The sequence below is a fragment of the Taeniopygia guttata genome, chromosome 20 (genome assembly GCF_048771995.1).
Source record: "Taeniopygia guttata chromosome 20, bTaeGut7.mat, whole genome shotgun sequence".
NCBI classification, from domain to species: Eukaryota; Metazoa; Chordata; class Aves; order Passeriformes; family Estrildidae; genus Taeniopygia; species Taeniopygia guttata.
The window spans coordinates 9280568-9299126 of record NC_133045.1 but is presented as its reverse complement, the minus strand read 5'-3'; the positions used below and the strand labels follow the sequence as shown (position 1 = coordinate 9299126).

The window sequence follows — 18559 nt, the reverse complement described above, 5'->3', positions numbered from 1 at the left end:
TTCTGTCTCTCCGACAGCTCGAGGTGCCCCCGGACCCCCCGAGAGCTGCCGCGGGGGAAAACGATGCCCGCTCCTCGCTTGGGACCGAGCAGGGGACAAGCGGCGCTGCCAGTCCCGACCGCTCCTGGACGGGACCCCCGGGAAATCGCAGACCCCGACCGCGGCCACCCAGCCCGGGAGAGCCGGGACCGCTCGGAACCAGCACCCGGGACAGAGCCGGACCCGCCGCTCCGGACCCCGCCTCCAGCGGCACTCGGGACAGCGCCCGGCTGCTTTCGGGGAAGGGGAAACCACAACTTCCCGGAGTTTTCCTCCTCTTTGTGCGGCGGGGATCCCAGAGACCCACAACACCACTTGGAAGGAAAAGAAAACAAGAACAAGAAAAAAAAAAAAAGGAAACAAGGGGGAAAAGAAAGAGAGAAAAAAAAAAGAAAAAAAAAAGAAGGAAAACCAAGTTTTCCTTGTTCTTCCCGAAGCAGGTGAAGGAGGGGAGAGAAGGGGGAAGGGCAGGCAGGTTTGAAAGAGCCGAAGGGGACAAGTTGTGCCCGGGTTTCCCGGCGGTAGCAGCCGGCGCTGGTTTGTGCTTTGCAACACGCGCCTGCTCCAATCTGCGCCGCTCGGGAACAATAAACAGGATCATACAAAGAAGTGGAAAGGCGGCATCTTTGCTTCTGGTTTCTATGACAGCATCAGAGAGAGACAAACCAACTATAAACTCTAATTCCTAGATTCCTCCTCCCCCCCTCCTCACAAACTCCCTTTTGTCTGCCATTAATTAAAGTGGCCATATGGAAAAGGCTGATAATAACAACAGATGAGCCAACGAGAGAGAGCGAAAAGGAAAGAAAGAAAAAAAAGAATAACTAAAAGTAGCGGCAGGGCGATGGCGAGGGTTTAGCCGGGGCTTTTCGCACTTGTTTTCAGCTCGAAGCGAGGGGGCTCAACAATAGCGGGAGGGCAGCGGCTGCCCCCGCACCGCTGCCCGGCCCCATCGCGGGGGGCACTGGGCAACCTGTCCCCTTCCCCTGCCCAGCTCCGGAGAGCCTGGCATGCCCCGAGGCTCCTGCTCCGAGAGCTGGACCCCACGACCTGCCCCTTTGTGTGGGAGAGCCTCCGGGGGTGCCGACCCCCCTTTGGGGCCGCCTCCCCGAGGAGGGTCCGTCCTACCCGCCGGCAAAGTGCACCCCAAACTCAGCCCAACTGGCCGGGGTCGATGGCAGCGCAAGCACATCCTCAGGCACCCGTCCCCTGCCCCTCGCTCCCTCTCCAAATAACCCACGGAACAACCACAACGACAAACTTTGCTAAAATTGATAAACAGATTAGCCAAGCAAAGCCTCTTCCGAGCAAGCTAAAAATAAGAACACGCAGATTTCTGCCGTGGTCAACGTATAGAGAGAAATCCACAAACATGGCACACTTCCCTTGTGCCTCGCTGCTATAAATAGAGAGCTCTAAAGTAGGCAATAATCGGAAAGAAGAGGGGGGGAAAGGGGATAAAAAAAAAAGAGAAAAAGAAAAGTCTGGCGGTGGCAGGAGGGAGCAGCCGCCAGCCCTCCGCACCCGCGTCCCCGGGCGAGGGGCGAGCTCCCCGGCGCCCCAGGAGTGCGGGGCTGCGGACTTGGGCTGAGTTTTGGCAGAAGGGGATGGTGAGGGACCCACGGAGCCCGGTCCCGCCCGGCCGTCAGCACCTCCGAGAGCTCCGCGGCCGCGGGGCCGCCGCCGCCGGCGCAAACTCCTCCCGGCGCCCGGGAGCGTCTTCTGCTAACACCTCCCTCCGGATAAACATCCACCGATCTCGCGGTTCACAAACCCGGCAAGCATCCTCTTCCAGAAATATTCAGAAAGTTTCCCGGTTGAATGCGACGTTGTGTCTTTTTTTTTTTTTTTTTTTTTTTTAATAAATCTCCTCCTTTCTCATCTTATTCAACCTCTTTTCAGTCAGAAGCATAACATGTCCACTAGCGTCTCGCAGCCGGCGAGAGAGCGAGCGAGCAAAGATGGACCTAGGAGCATGATGATCATCATAAAAATCCCCTCGGTTCTCCAGTGCAATTTTCAAAACAACAACCCAGCCTTCGTGCTGTAAAGGCGAAACGCCTGCGTCTGTTTACATCAACTGTGTGCTCCGAAAGCCTTTCCCCTCTGTCTCAATCCAAGGCAGGGGAGGGGAGGGAGGAGGGAAAAAAAAAAAAAAAAAAAAAAAAAGAAGAGGGAAAAAAAAAAAGAAAGAAAAAAAAAGAAAAAAAAAGCCAGCATTATCTGCCTTTGTCAGCGAAAGAACATAATATTGACTTACCTTTCCCCACAGCTATTGTCTGCCCCTTTACAAAATGACATCACGGAAACCAATCATGAAATTTGCATGGGGGAGGTTGTGGGGGGAGAGTTCTTGGAGGGCAGCCCACTTCCCTACACCAGTAACACGCGTGTAAGACGGGTTGTTGGTTTCAATTAAATATCTGATACTCCTTAGTGTGTGAACTCTTAAGCCTGCTAAAGGCAATGTCTCATTTACTTAATGACCGCTCTCATTAATGGAAATGGCACAGAGGGGGCTTGCTGCGCCTTCCCTTTGTAAATACACTACCCATGAACCCTTGGGGTTGCAATATATCTGTTTACTCTCTGAGGTGAAATAAATTTACAGTATAGCATCAAAGAGAGCGAGCGAGAGAGATGGAGCGGTTGCCTTGAGCGCACCGAGAGTTGGGGCTCTCCCAGCCCCGCCGGCCCCTCTCTGCTCGCTCTCCCCCCCTCCCCAAGACCCAGCAGAAGGTGAATGATTTTACCCGAGCTGATTCATAATTAATATGCACGAGGCTCGGGGCTCCTCTGACAGCAGCGGCACAAAAGGACGGCGAGCGCCGTTCCGCGTCCCCCCCGCGCATCCCGGCGCGTGGTACGGCCCAATAATTCCTAATAGCAGCAAGCAGCGAGTGACAGATGCCCTGGGTTAGCACAGCTCCAGCGAAAGTACTTTACAATATTTATTGGTGGTTAGGAAGATGACCTATCACCATAAAGAACAGACTGGGAAATTTATCGCCTCTATGAACCTGGAAGTATTGCATATTAGCTGATATACATATTCAAAAGCCGGTGGTTAAAAGGTGTATAAATATTTTAATTTTTTTCCCCTCCCATTAAAAACTAAAAAAAAAAAAAGGGAAAAAAAAAAAAAAGACACAATGTATTCCCAGCAGACAACTCCTCACCGCCGGGAAGGTGGTTTACATTTTACATTATGGGTGTTGGGATGGGAAAAACAACATAAGGAAAAGTCCTAAAAGAAAACTGTGACTAAAACCGTTTGTCTTAAGTGATAGAAGTGCACTTGCATTATGCATATTTTCCGCCCAGAAAGTGTCATACTTTCCAGAGTCTCTCCTTGCAAATGCTTGTTTCGTGGCGATCCGACCACCCCGGGAGGAGAAAGTCCTCGCCGAGCTGGAGGGAGGGAGGCTCTGGGGAGAGACCCCGGCACGGAGCGGCAGGAAGGGCATTAGCACATCCCAGCCCACCCCTGCCCGCTGCCAGACGGGAGCATTAGCACTCGGATCGCAACTTTTCGGGAACAGCGAGGGAAAACACAGCCAGGCTGCAGCCCCACGGGCTGGGGGGAGCAGAGGGGGAGCGCCACTTTTCTACTCAGCGCTTTCCCCTGCACTCTCGTGCCACCCTCAGCTTCACCGAGACAATTAAGACTTTCCTGTCATCTTAATGAAGATTTCCAAAAAGATGCGGGAGCTCACAAATGGACAGAAACCCCAGGAGTCCTCAGAGAGCTGAGGCAGAGCCTGGCAGGGAAAGCTGGATCCCGCTGAGGATGCACTCTCCCGTGGGAAGCTCCAGCTCCGGAACCGTGCGGGCCCCAGGCTCCTCTCCAGCTCACCCCCACCCTGGGCAGGTCAGCTGCAGGCAGGAGTGGGAAAAGCCTCCCAAACTGCCCCAAACCTGGCAAATTTGGCTTGGGTGGGTACTGCCGGCAGCTCGGTGTCACTCACAGGCCATTGCGGGGCGCATGGCAGGAAGGAAGGATTTGATTTCCCATCTCAGGAATTTTATTGATGAGAAGGTGGGAGAAATACTAATTTTAAACTGTTGAGGCTGCTTTAGAGGTTGTTCGGATGCCCATTTCCACGGCTTGCCAGCCTGGTGTGCTCCTAAACCATTAGCATAAAGGAGATATTCAGCAGAGAGTACTCCTGAAGAGCTGTTTTCTATCTCCTTTGGACACACCACGAAGACAGGGATATTTTACATCCTAAACCTTTGGCATTCAGAAATTCTATTAAACTCTTATCTGCAGGCAGCAGGCCTGGTGCTACACTGCATCTCCATTGTTCTGCACCCGCGATAGAATCAAAGGGAGGACTGGGTGGACTCGGCTCCCCTCCGCTCACAATGCTGCCTGCTCCTCTCCACCGCTGTTTCATTTAGAGCCGTAATGCTAAAACTTGAGAAACAAAAGCACAATAGATTCGGCGGGGAGGCAGCAGGGAAGTGTGTTTACTTGCGTGTGCTGCCCCATAAATTGGAGCACACGCAGCCTGCATGGATATGAGCACACACATGTGCCTCTCGGAGCGTTAAGAGAGGGATTTTATTACTGCTGCTGTTGCATTTATTAACACGCGACGCACCTACGAGCCCTAAGGCAGCTGACAGCTCTGAGAGCATCCGGCTGAGCTCTGGGCTGCCAGAGGGTGTTTGGCTTTTCTTTGTTCCCAAACTCGCCAGGCTTCCCTCTGCTCTCCTCCCAAAATGCTGCAAAGAATCGGCGCCTCTCCCGGAGTTTTTCCACTGCTATCAACTTCAGCAGTGGCAGGAATGCCCATCTCTCAGCCCCCAAATCCCTTCCTGCACCCAGAAAATCTTTGACTTAGGTCAAAAGCCCCACACCCCAGACTAGAGGAGCCCGCGGGAGAACGCGAGGCCACGCGTGGGCTCCAGGCAGCGGCGGGTCAGCACCACGGACAGCTCCTCCTGCTCCTCCTGCGCAGTTTCGACCTTTTAAAGTAATTTTTAGCCATTTTTTAAAACAGTGTTTCTCCCACACACACTCCCTAAACCTCTCCAGAGTCACTCCACAGCTGTTTTCAGGGAGGAGATAATTATCGGGTGTTTCCAGGTCTCAAAGAGCCGCCGCTTCCCTAAAGGGAGCCGGGCAGCAAAGAGGTCTGAAATAAATGTTCATGTATTTTCATCTTCAGGGGGTTTAAGACGGGGGCTCCAAGAGTCCCTGCCTGCAGGGTGCCTGCAGAGCTGAACCCAGAGAGGATTTTAAAAAGCAGATTCCCTTCACGCCCCTCCCCTGCTCTCCATGCAGTTTTTTCCCTCCTCGTGTTTTCAGATCAAGCTCTTCAAGTTCGAAATTATTTAAAATAAAACTCCATTTGCTTGTGTAAACATAAACCCACCGCACTGTGTTCCATTGGCTTCTTTGAGTCTGTTTCGAAGAAAATTAGATCTCAAACTTTACGCATTTGTAATTGGCACCAACTTCTCCGGTTACCAGCTGGGGGTGAAAGATTTTTTTTTTTCCTTGCTTCTTTCTGAAAGCTTCTATGCAGATGGGCTGGCTGCCTTAATGCCTCAGACTACAATTAGTGCTGTTGTATGCCGAATAGAAATGGCCAGCATTAATATTGTATATGGAACAGCTGAAGGGTTGCGAAGAAACCTGCCCACTACAGGCCCCTGGCAGATGGAACAACATGCACAGGCACAAAAAAACTTTTAATAACCCTTTGCTCGCTCTCCAGCGCACCCCTTCGCTCCGATTTGGGCGGGTCTTTCCCGAAGAGGCAATGCCTTTGTCTAAGCCAAATCTAGAGCTCTTTTCTCCCTGAAGAACAATAATTGGAGCAATCACCATCTTTTGCAAAAGGCACCTCGCATTATCCCAAAACTTCCTCCTTTGTACCTCGGTTAATGCAGGCGCTGAAATGCTCACCCAGCTGAACGGGCACGAACTAACTTTTTATTTAACAACATCGTGCAAGAGGGGTGGAAAAAGAGCCTATAAAGCCAAACCAAACCCCTTGCCCAGCAGAACTGCGACCAGAAGCTGCAGAAAACAGGATTTTCTCCTCGTCCCCCTCCCCTACGCTCCTCGCCCTTTGTAATTAGGTGAAAGCCGCGGCAGCGGGGACAAAGCCCCGCCGGTGCCTCGCAGCAGCAGCACCGGGGCCGCGCACCCCCCGCACCTGAAGCCCCCTCGCAGCTGAGCCCGGAGCGCAGCGCGGAGGGGCGGGGGTGAGCCCGGCACCTCGCTCGGGAAACGCGAACACGGGAGTCCTGCGCCCCGAAATGCACTCGGGAATCTCCTTCTACCTCCTAACGGGGGAAAATACTATAAAACAAGGAGGGATCAATTTGCGGGTCTATATTCCCCAGCCCTCGGCCACTGAGCCCCTTTGCCAAGGCGTGAGTTCGGCAGAATTGAGAAACTCGAGAGTTTCAGAGGAGAAACGAGGGAGACCCACTAAGGAATATCCTCCCTACACTCCCACCGCACCCCCCGGCGAAGGGCTACGAACCGAGGAAAGTCCCGCAGAGCTTCATCCTTGCCGGGTGGCGGTGGCTGCCTGGCCCGGGGTGGCGGGGGGAGCGGGCGCGGAGCCGCCCGGGGTTACTCCATCATCCCTGGCAAAAGTTCCCGTCCGGAGCAAAAACTTATGGGCGGCGGCGGCCAATGGGGCCGCGCCGCAAAATCCTCGCAGCGCACTCGGCGGCCAATCCGCTCCCCCCCGGGCCGGGATGCGCAGCCCCCTCCCGGCCCCTGCTCCTGCGGGGGGAGCCGGGCATGGGGACCCGTCCTCCCTCCCGCGCATCCCTCCTGCCGGTAATTAGGGGACAGAAGTGACAATGGGCACATCCCAGCGCAGGGGGGTGGTGGGGCAGACACATGACCCCAGGCGAAGCATCCCCAGAGAAACCAGCCATGGAATGGTTTGGGTTGGAAGGGACATTAAAGATAATCTCATTCCAACCCCCTCCCACGGGCAGGGACACTTTCCACTATCCCAGGTTGCTCCAAGACCCATCCAACCTGGCCTTGAACACATCCAGGGGTGGGACAGCCACAGCTTCTCTGGGCAACCTGTGCACACCTGAGCCCCCAGCTGGGCCAGTGGACAGGGACAGAGGCCACTGCCCTGAGGACAACCCACAGTGTGGCAGCGCTCTGCACAGCCACCACTCACTGGACTCTCACATACCCAAGTCAATTTAGAAATTCACCAGTCTTATTATGGTCACATCGAGCTTTTTGAACACTTTGGTCGAGTTCAGGGTGTACTGGGGAAGGGAAAGGGGGAATTGGCTCTGGGAGAGATCCAGAATGGAAGAGGATGTCCCCCTGCCTCAAAGGACAGATGGCAACATTGGACTGAACTGATCCCAGCTGGAGAAAACTGGATACAGGCCAGCAAGCAATACTCTCATTGGCCTTCCAGATGGAAAATCAGGGAAATAGTTACCAGGATATAATAATAATAATAATAATAATAATAATAATAATAATAATAATAATAATAATAATAATAATACTACTACAGCTAACCAGGGATGGCACTGAACTTCAATCTCCCATTGGCTTAGAGGGCAAAGTGCTGTCTCTAGGTTGTGGACCCCCTGCTCCCAGCTCATCACCTGAGGTTAAAACAAAGCCATCTTTTTCCATGGATCAGCCTTGGCCTGAAGAGAAGGAAAAGAGTCTTTTCTAAAAATGAGAGAGAGAAGGGATTTCCTGGCAAAAATTGATTGTAAAAACTCAGCATCTTCACCTGGATGAGCAAATAAGTGCATTTACAAAAAGAGAACAACCCTGGCCCAATCTCAGTTCCAGTAATTTGGGAAAGGGAAAAAAAATCTGAGCTTGGAGGGATAGTTGGAACCAATAATAAGGAAGATGGGACAAAGCTGGTGTTAACTGAGGGAGATTTGAAAGCAATTCATCTCAGCAGGGAATGCCTGCATATTTGGATTTTTTTTTATCAACATAGTGGGAGATGCAGTTGGAATAAAGGTTGACAAAGTGTGTGGAAAAAGAGGAGAATTCACTCTTTGAGGCAATACCCTGGGCCAAACTCTTTGTCGAATACATCTAACTCTTTAATTCAGATTTCTTTGCAGGCAGAGGGCTGGAAGAGAGAGCAGGGGGGGACAACTTTGATGTGTTGAGGCGGGAGGGGTGTGAATATCAAAGTTCACCTTTTCTTCCACACATCCTACGTGGTCTTCTTCTGGTCTCAGGGAGGTCTGAGAAAATAATAATCACAATAATCATCATTATTGCCATTGGATTGAAAGTCAGGAGTTTGGGCCAAATTAAAAATGTAACTGTTGAATAGGGGGACTTCTTTTGAGATCCTTACTCTTAAAAGGGCCTGGATAAGCAGCTGGGTCCTGCATCAGGCTGGATATGGTTTGGGAAAGGATCTGGAGCTGAGCCCCTTGTAGGGTTACATCTGACTGCACAGCTCTCCAGCAAAGGGGTGTGACACAGCCCGTTTGGGGACTGGCACCTCTTCCCTCTTTGAATTAGCAGCTCTGCTGTTGCAGAATATTCTGTGCTTTATTGTCCCTTCAATCCCTACCTTGGAAGATGAGAGGTGACATTGCGGAGAGCTCTGCGCTTGGAAAATGACTTTCAGAATTACGTTCTGGCAATTTGAAACTTCCGCTCTCTCATCTTCAGCCTCTTGGGGCTTTAATGGGAGACAGCAAAGTGCCTCTTCCTCCTCCCCTCTTTTCTTTTCCTCCCCTGCTCTCCAGCAGCTGCAGCGGCCGGGATTCAGCAAGGTCACTCAACTCCATTGCTTCCTGCATGCAGGAGTTCTCAAATTAAGGGGTGTTGGGAGCAGCCTGTTGAGATGAAACAGCCTTCACTCAGCTCCAGCAAGCAAGGAAATAAAACCCCTTCACAGTGGCCCCAGACTGGCTCACCTTCCCTGAGCATTAGCTGGGGGAAAAGGTAAAGGCACGGAGGAGCAAAAAGCAGGATAAAAAGAGTCCCTCCTTGAGCTGCGAAGCTGCTGTCTTTTGTCTAGCAGAGCAAGCCCCAAAATTTTATTAGAGGCCTTGTGGCTGCAGCTGCCTGGTCCACTCCTAGGTGTTTTCATCAGCGTCTCACCCTGGTTCTTTTTTCCCCAAAATTCCTGCTGCTGCCTCTCCTTTCCCCAGTTCAGCAGCGAGGCAGAGTTGGCCCCATCCATCCCCCAGTCCTGGAGCACAGTGCAGAGATGGGAGCACATCCCTGAGAGCTCTGAGCTTGCCAGCAGTGTGATCCTCTTCCCAGGTGTCGCTGGCCTTAGTCCTGTGCAGGCATTAAGGGGAGCAGAAGAGAACACAAACGGGAATGGAGAAGAATCACAGAAACTCCACTAGTATCTGGGTGGCTCCCTGCTGAGGGGCCTGGGAAGCCATGTGGCTCACACAGAAAAAGACCAAAGGAAATACCGTCCCTTTGTAGTCTGATTTCTGTTGATACACTGCCAGACTGGGAGGGGGTTATTGTTCCATGTGTGCAGTTTTGCATCTGAAATAAATAAAATCACCAAGATATTTCTCTGTGTACCCCAGCACCATCTCACCAACAGCCTAAATATCTCCCCTGGCCAATGGCAACCCCGGCTTTTCCACAAAGGAGGGGATAGCTCCAATTATCTGTTGACTGTTTTATTCTGTCTTAAATCCCTTTTACGGCTGCGTGAGGGAAAGCTGGAGAAGCCGTATGCAGATATTGTCAAGCTCAACTTGATAGGTACTGTCAAAACTGCCAGAGTGTGGTGACAATAAACATTTTAGCTGGCTAACAATTTGCTGCAAAAAGGGTTGACCCTGAAATCAAGTTCTGCTGTAATGAACACTTTGTCTCTAAATATTTGCATTTTTGCTGACAAGGTTCACTCTCCAGGAGATTTTCTCCGCCCGTGAACAATCTGCCTTCGCAAGAAATGCAGGATGGATGCAGTTTCCTGAGCCAGTTCCTTATCTGGCGTGAAGGAAGGATGAGCACATTCCCAAAATCAGCAGTGCCACCGTGGATAGGGGATTCCCAGCTGGGGTGCTCAGTTCCAGGGTGCTGATCCCCCTCTCTTTTCTGTCAGGCTCTGCAAGGCAGTGCAACCCTGACAGCCCAAGGCTGGAATCAAGGCTTCTCCCTGTTTAACAGATGGGGAAATTGAGGCACGTGGTGATCCTGGATCGTATTTGGGCTTTCTTTGCTGAGCTGGAGACAGAGCAGCCAAAAAAGAAGCAGCCAAAGCAGACTGCCTGTTATCCATGGCTGCCCCAAAACAGCCGTGAAGGAGGAGGAGGAGGAGGAGGAGAAGGAGGATGAAACCAGAACTCTCAGCAGCTCTGATTTGGTGCCCACCTGCTCCATTCCTTCAAGCACATAGAAAGCTGGGGCTGCCCACCCTCAGGAGCTGCTGCACTGAACCTTCCTCCATCCTCTTCAAGGTGATCTGACCAGAGTCACACAGAGAGTCACAGGCAGAGCTCAGTGCCAAGAATCATCTTCCTTGGCCCCAAGGCCAAAAGCCAGGCTGGCTCCACAGTGTAAGAGGCAAGGCTCAGAGTTCCCTTGCTGCAAAGGTTTATGTGTTTGAGGGTTAAATGTCCCAGGTTTATGTGTTTGAGGGTTAAATGTCCCAGGATAACTCTGTCTTGGCCCAAGGACTGATCACCACCTTGGTGGCCATGGTTTTGTCTGTTCCCATTGATGGCAATAGACTCTGCCAACTTCCCAAGGACAAGGTGTCCAGCCTGGATGGGGTGGGATTTACCTGCTCAGGGCATCTCTGTGTGATAAATGTCCTCCAGGGGGTCAAGAACCTCGTGTGCTCTGGACCACTGCAGGGAAAAGCTGCAGAGTTTGATTCCATGACCTCCAAGACACTGCATGTGGGAATATCTGCTGACAGTGAGCAAGTGGGTCAGTGCATGGCCTCAAGTCTCCCATGTGACATTTGTCACAAAGTCGAGCATGGGACAGACAAATAGCCAGGGCAGGTGTTGGTTTCTTGTTAGGAATTCAGCATCCCAGCTCCATTGCTGCAATGAATCCATAATTAATCCATGCGACTTCAGTATCCCATTGCTGCAATTAATCCATAATATTGGGGGGAAAGTCCCCCATTGCACAGGTTTTCCCACAGAGGGAGATGTGAATTTCATTTCTACTCCTTGCAGTAATTTCTGGAGAGGTGGCTGTGGGAAAGGATCTTCATCCATTTGCCCTCCAACGCCTGGTTTCTCTATTTCAAATAAAAGGTGCTCAGAGCACATCCTGCCTCTTACTACAACTATTTGCTGTGATTACCAGGCTGGGGCTGTGATTTACTTGAGACCTCTAAATTTCCAGACAAGTGCCCAATAAATTGTAATAAATTGTAACAAAACTTCTCACTGTTGCAGGAAAATGAAGGGGGGGGGGGAACAGAGAGAATCCTTACAGGTTTGCAAAAAAAAGACATAAAGGGGAGGAAAACACAGCTTATTTCATTTTTATCTCCCTTTCCCCTCCTTGCTGCAAGGAAAGGCAATTTTCACTAGCACAGTGTTGTCATTTTGCCGAAGAAAAATTCACAGTTTTGGCCAGAGAGGAGTATTTTCTTTTTTTTTTTTTTTCACTCTGTTGGTGTCAGAGAGCTGTTGCTTTTCTGGCAGTGGCAGTAGCTCTGTGCCTTGGAAGGCAGCCGGGCTCCTACCTCGATGCTCTCTGGCTCTGCCATCCCACATTGTGCCTCCCCCCTGGGCTCAGCATGGCCTTCACCTCGCAGAGCAGGTGCCTTTGGCCAGGGCAGCCCTGGAATGATGAACATTTCAGAGCATCAGCCCTAACTGGGTAATTGTGGCATCAAAATACAGCAAAGTATCACAGAATTACTGTGCTGGTGTGAGGGGGAAGAGTTAAACACAGCATTTTTCATTTAAAATGTTCAGTGAAATGCAAGGTCCTAAATAAGTAAACCAGGCATGAGAGTGGTAATTAATACCAGAGAGAACCAACGCCTGCTCTGCCCACATGAACCCTGTGAGGAAACATGAGTGATCCCCCAAAAAACAAAACTTGCTGCAGTTGCCCCATATAAACATTCACCGAGGATGAGGTGTACCCACATCCTTGAAATCTTCTCCTTCTGACCCCTCTCAAGAGCTTTATGCTGATTTTTTTCTCATGCTTCTTGTTACAAGGGAGTAGCTCAGCACTGTCAAGCATCATCCTCCTTGCAGCCTTCCTGGGCTTCTCCCTCTCCAGGTGGACAGTCTAAATTTAGTTTACTCCTATTTTTCTCCTCCATTATAAACTCTGGGAGCCACTGGGAAGAAAGTACCCCGGTTAAAGGCTACAGGCTGAGTTCTTCCATTCTCTATTGACTACGAAGACACAATTTTCTCCTTTTCCTCTTCTTCCTGGTCTCATTCCCTGCTCTCAGGCACAGGAAAATTACCACAGCTCTGAGACACACACCCTGAGCCCCTTGCCAGCTGAGCTGTTTCACCCTGTCCTCCTCACAACCCGTGCTGGGAAGCCCAGAAAGCACAAGGGAGGGATAATTACAAGTCCCAGCGCTGAGATGATAATTAATGCCCTGCTAAAAGGAGCACTTGTCAGGTCAGGGAGCAGAGGGAGGGGTGGGAAAACAAACAGGTAAAAATCAAACCTGGGCAAAGGTTTGCTCTGAAGAAGGGGCTGGGAACAAGGGGCAGGAGGAGCTGTGGGTGCAGAGGTCCAGGGTGATGGGGATGATGCCTGCAGAGCAAAGTCGGTGTTTCACCCCATCAGTGACTGTCAGGGAGATTTCCCATGTCACATCCCATCCTCCCTTCATCACTAATGGGCTGAGAGACAGGAAAATCCTGCAGCCAGCAGTGCTCCAAGCCATCCTGGAGCACAGCATCCTCACCCCTCTGGGGAGGTGAGGAGGCTCGGGGGAAGATTCCACCAGATTTTGCTGGTTCAGTCCCACAGGGAGGCTGAGACTCTGGTCTTGGGGCTCCCTGCCAGCTCCTGGTGCAGTTCTCTGAATTTAGGACTGACTTCACCATTTGGGGATGTCAGAGTCCACCTTTTAATTGAGGTTGTAGAAGGAAATAGCAAAGAAATATAAATAACTCCGTGGAAGCAATGGGAGATCTTGAAACCTAAACTTCATAAATCTAAACTCAATAAATCTGACCAAAAAGAAGCATATGAGAAAGGAGGATGCCAGCCAGATAAATGTGAGCTTGGAGGTCTCCTGCAGGAGAGGTTTCTGGACAGCTTTGGGCAAACAGCTTTGTTCTTTTTTGCCTTGGTCCAATCACCTGAATAATCAGTAAAATTCTTCTGTACAAGCGGTGTTTTGGCCCTCTTGCAACAACTGAGTTAAAGCAAAAGACAACCCAGAACCATGGCAAGGGGTGAGAGAAGCAGAGAAGCGCTGGCAAGGGAGAACAATATGTTTCCAGACAAGATTTTAGAAGAAATGTTATGTTAATATGAGTTTGGCGTCACACTGTCATAACACCATCAAAATGACATGCTGCCACCACTAATACGACTGTTTGGGGAATATGAAACATGAACAAAAAAGCAATTTGCTCAGAAACAAACTGGGATGAGTCTATCCTGTAAGAAAACAGAGAAATGCTGCAATCCAAGGGAGGACCCGACAAATGCTCTGTGATTTCTGGTAACTGTGGCACAGGCAGGGACAGAACCTCTGAACAGAGCTTGCACCTTGTTTTCCATGGCTTCTCAGCCTTTGCTGGGATAATCTGCTCATAAGAGAGAAACAGTTTAAGGACAGCTGTTCTGGCATTAATTAAAGTGCCCTACAGTTCTTTCCTAATAAAATCACTTCTCATCTAAGGTCTTCTTGCCCAATTTGTTTTAATGCCCGTCCCTAATTAAGTCCAGTGAGAGGAATTCACTACTTCAAATGAGTTAAAAACGGATGTTCTCAAGGCACCTGCATCTGAAGAAACTTATTTTTGAAGTCCATGAATTAAATTAAGAGGGGACATTTTCAAGCTGATCACTCTCTTTTGATTAGCACAAACGAGCTGCTCCACCAGCGCTGTGTTAAAAATTGTCTCACTTGCTTTTCCGGCTAATTTGGAAAGAGTTCAGCTGTTAGGGTGCTAAATAGTCACATTAAACACTACAGAGCTGCAGTGCGTTTAGGCTGAGTCCTTTAAAAAGGAGATTGAGCATCCCATCAGCTGAGGATGCCCCTCTCCGCGGATAGTTATGGAAACACGCTGCCCAACAGCGCTGACAGTGACTTGTTGACCAACAAAATGCTGGCACAAGCCCCGTGTATCAGCCATGGCAACCGGGCTGGGAGCGTGGCAATGGCAGCTGCTATGCACAGAACAGCGCTCTTAAAAATATCACGGCTGAAACCCATTAAAGAAAACAAAAATAGAAAATACGCAAGAAACCGAGGCTGTGTGCGAACAGACACCGGGAAGGATGCTCGGTACATTTATAGCTGCAGCCTGCCCCAAATTTTCCTGGACTTTTAACCCAATGCTTCTTCACTATGAGCAACACAAATGTTTTTTGTTGTTTTTTTTTTTTTTTTTAATCAGAAAATGTCAAACTTCCTTTTTTCTTTTTTTTTTTAACTCTTGCTAATGTGATCAAATTTGAGAGCTGACCTGTATCAGACTAAAAGCAGACACTGATATCTGCTGATCTCCTGGACCTGGTTCACAGCACAGTTTTCCATCTGTTTCATCCCTTTAACCCCAGCCAGCCCTATGGACTGCATGGGACAGGGTGCGAAGGGAGAAGCTCATTGCCTTACTCCTCCCAACACAGTGTAAATCTGATAGAAAATGGCTCAGAGCCATTCTGGGGGGCATCTTTAATGATAATTTCCTATCTCTTGTCAGAGTCTGCAATAAAAGTGATCAATCAGTGAGGGGCGATGTGCTGGGACAGAGCTCTTTGAAAGCAACCCCACCTCCAGCTGAGCCTCAGGAGAGCCAAATCCATTCCTGGTGTCAGCCCAGCCAAGCACACAGCTCTGCAGGGGAGGTTTGGGCTCTGCTGTCTCCTTACGTCAGGCCCCCGCTCCGGGAGCTGGAGAGATTGCAACCAAGAATTTACCCACGGAAGAATGAAAAACTGCCCTGTTCCATCTCTCCCTTCCCACCTGCTAGGCTTTATCTCTTCAAACCTGAAAAATAAGGCAGAAGGATTGGCTCTGAGTGCTTTGACCCATGAGTTGGTTTTCTCATAATTGTAAAAGCTGAGCATTCAAAAAAAAAAAAAAAAAATAGGAAAAAAGAAACCAGTCCAGCCTTTGCCATCCGGGATGAATTCCCCATGTTCCAGAAGATCTGCACAGTGGTAGGCTGGTTCCTGCTGGAGCTGGGTGTTTGCCATGCTTTCCTAGAAAAGCTCTTTGCCACTCTCCCTGCAACATTAATTCTGAACAACAGAGATGGAATGAAATGTAGGTCTGAAAGCAAGCCACGAGGTAGGGAGCAATATTTAGCTTTCCTCTCCCAGAGGTCTCACCTGTATTGGCAGTGGTTTAAAGATGTTAGTGTGGGATTAAGGGGCTAAATCAGACATTTTATTAGTTACAAGAGCCCATTTTCCTTGTTAAATAATTGAATGCATGTGCTTAAGGCAAAGGTCTAGGCTGGCTGGTGACTCCAGGCCAAGCTCTCACAGAGGATCAGCTGGAGTTGGCAGCACCAGTCTCTCTGTGAAAATATCTGCATTTCCTTTTATCTGGAGTAGACACTGAGTGTTGCTGTGAGCATCAATTCCTGGAACATTTCTGACAAGGATTTACATGAGGAGATACAAAGGTTCAAAATTCCTTTAAAGGAAATAATGTTTCTTCTAAATAAAAGCTAAACAAGAGCTGAAGTTGTATCTTCATAAGGGTTTTTTGGTTTTTCTTCAGAATCTTTGCCCAGGATGAGAATTAAAAGGCTGATTAGGTTCAGGTCTTTATGAGGCATTGGCCTGTCCAGGAAAAGAAAAAGCTGAGAAATTTGCAGCAAAACTGTTTTTATTAAATTTTCAACTATTCTGCAGATTTAATAAATTAAAATACCTCTGCAAATACTTTGAAGCTTTTTCGTCCCTGGAAACATTTGGTACCTTATCATTTCTAACTGTGCTACAGAGAAAAACACATTATTATGGATTTTGTGGTAGATCCTCCAATTTATCAACCTAAAAAGATTTCCAAGCAATAGAGGCTCTCTATGTAAGTTAATATGTCACAGGCCATCTATCACCCAGGGTCTGCTGAGTCTGCATTCCTAATCAATGACTTGACACCTTGAGTTAGTGAACACTTAAAGGTTATATCCGTGCCAAGTGATGTGACCAAAGCATTTCAGCCTCCAGCAGGGAACACTGGGAACCTTCATCCTTCTGGGTGTGCATCACAACTCCCTCACCTGAGCAAGCCCCACTCTCCACACAAGGGGACTCAATCAAGGGGGGAAAGCCCCCAATTTCCAGGGGACATAATTCCACTCTGCCACCTTGCCCTCTCCCTGGGGCCGGGGTGGAGATGCCTGTCCTTGCAGGCATCCATCACGTCCCACCCGGCAGTGCTGTGCTGGCTTCCTGGCCATCTGCCACGCTCTGGGTGAATGATGACGGCAGATACGAGGTGCTGTGGGCTCTGGGAGGCTTCACATCACTAAATAAATGCAATTCATATATATTATTTAATTCCCCCGCAATGCATTTCTGCATTTTGGTCTTCTTGATGTACTGAGGCGTCATTCTGTATAATCCACACGAGCTCCACGTGCCACAGAGTGGATCTGGGAGATCTGTGAGGTCAGAGCTTCAGGTGAGAGAGACCTTGGCACCACACAGGCATAGATATGAGCTGGAAATGTCGTATATCCCACTGCGTGCATGGCCTGAAAGTTACAGGGGATGCAGCTTCCATCCTATTCCTTCCCATTCCGTTCCATTCCATCCCATCCCATCCCATCCCATCCCATCCCATTCCATTCCATTCCATTCCATTCCATTCCATTCCATTCCATTCCATTCCATTCCATTCCATTCCATCCCATCCACCACCTGAGCACCCCAGAGCACGTCAGCTCACGGTGCTGTACGTGTCCTGCAGACCTGGAAATGTGAGAGCAGGGCAAGAGTTTGCAGACACAGGGCAGACTCTGGGGAGGGTCAGGGGTGCAGGTGGGCAGGCGCTGCCTCCGCCTCGGCGGAGGAGACGAGTCTTTCAGCCCATGACAGATTTACTCCTGTGACCCTGCGAGCAGAGGTCAGAAGGCCCTGACAGCAAACAAACGAGAAATGGCATCTTTCAGAAATTCCTGCAGTAGTTTCTCTCCCCTCTGCCCGCTGCATTTCTCCCACCACGTACATCCATGGGGGACAGGCCAGGCAGAGAGATCCGTTCCAGCCTGGGTGCCAACCAGGATATCTCCTCAGGGCTTTTCAGTGCCTGCTCCTGGTCATATCCTCCCTGCTACAGCCTGAAGTGCTCCTCCAAATTTACACACTGTTGGGGCAATGATTTGTAGAACCACCTGCCAGCAGCCCCCATTGCTCCTGCTTTGGCTCCTTACAGCTCCTGCAGCCTCCATGCCTGTGTCTGAAATAAACAAGATCCATTCAGAAAAACTTCGTCCAGAAGCAGGTACTTGGTGAAACTTTGCACTCTCTTGTTCATCTCCCTCTGTCAAAGTCTCTGTCCCTTGAGGCCACTAATCTCAGTGAGTTGTTACACGTCCTTGTCCCAAAGTTTGGTTTGGGAGCACTTAGCATGAGACAGCATGTGCTCAAATCCTTACCACAGGGAAAGGACTGAATCCTTCCCCCCCAACCCCTCCCATTTGCTGTCTCAAGTGTCACCAGTTACAAGGGGTGAACACATTTAAGTAATTTATTTTATCCACTTATGACAAAGACGGTAAACCATCAGTCAGAAAACATGGAAAAGATGAATTAACTGAGTGAGTTTTCTTCACTGCTTAATTGTTCTAGAGAGGCAGAGTTCTGGGGAGGATGATGAATCATTGTTTAGGAAATATTTCTTCCAAGAAGACAATTTGAAAAAATACATTTATAATTTATTGCAACCTCTTGCTTTGTCAGGGAACAGCAGCCAAAGGCAGAAAGTTCCTCCCTCCCCCGTTCTCCTTCCCTCAGTTCATTATCACTATAATCTTATCTCCCGTACCCTCTCCTCACCCTTTGAATATTACATCTCCTCCCGCTTGTGTGCGGAGGTGTAGCCCTGTGCGGGGAGGGGGTGGGAGACTGGGAAAAATCGTCACATATTTCAGGCTGGCTCTATTTAAATGAGTTTGGGATTGTGCTTCTCTGGAGCAGATGGCCCTGGAGATAATGATGCCTGAGCAGCGGAGGCTGGAGCCCCTCTCTCCTGTTGCCATGGTAGGCCACGGGGCTGAAATGGATTCTGCTTATTAAATTTGCGAGCTCTTGTGTACTCAGGATGAATGGCGTTCAGTCATAAAGAGGCCCATCCTCCTAATGTGGCTGGATAGTTTTATCTTGGAAAGCCAGGCACTCTAG

At 49.7% G+C, this 18559-nt stretch overlaps 1 protein-coding gene across 6 annotated transcripts in view; it reads right to left on the bottom strand.

Moving 5' to 3' along the window:
- Positions 1–6709, bottom strand: part of MYT1 (myelin transcription factor 1) — a 63639-nt gene extending 56930 nt beyond the window's left edge. The window contains exons 1-2 of one of the 6 annotated variants that reach the window (XM_072916981.1): positions 6546–6675; positions 1692–2145 (exon numbers count right to left, since the gene is read on the bottom strand). Coding sequence is in view for 2 of the 6 variants with exons in the window: in XM_030288567.4 (XP_030144427.3) it covers positions 6546–6570 (25 nt within the window). In the remaining 4 variants the exon portion in view is untranslated. Of the gene's footprint in view, positions 1–1691; positions 2146–2299; positions 2766–2792; positions 3134–6545 lie in introns of those variants that run through there. The other 5 variants (XM_072916982.1, XM_030288567.4, XM_030288565.4 and 2 more) reach the window with 5 other exon arrangements.
- Positions 6710–18559: the final 11850 nt, after the last annotated feature.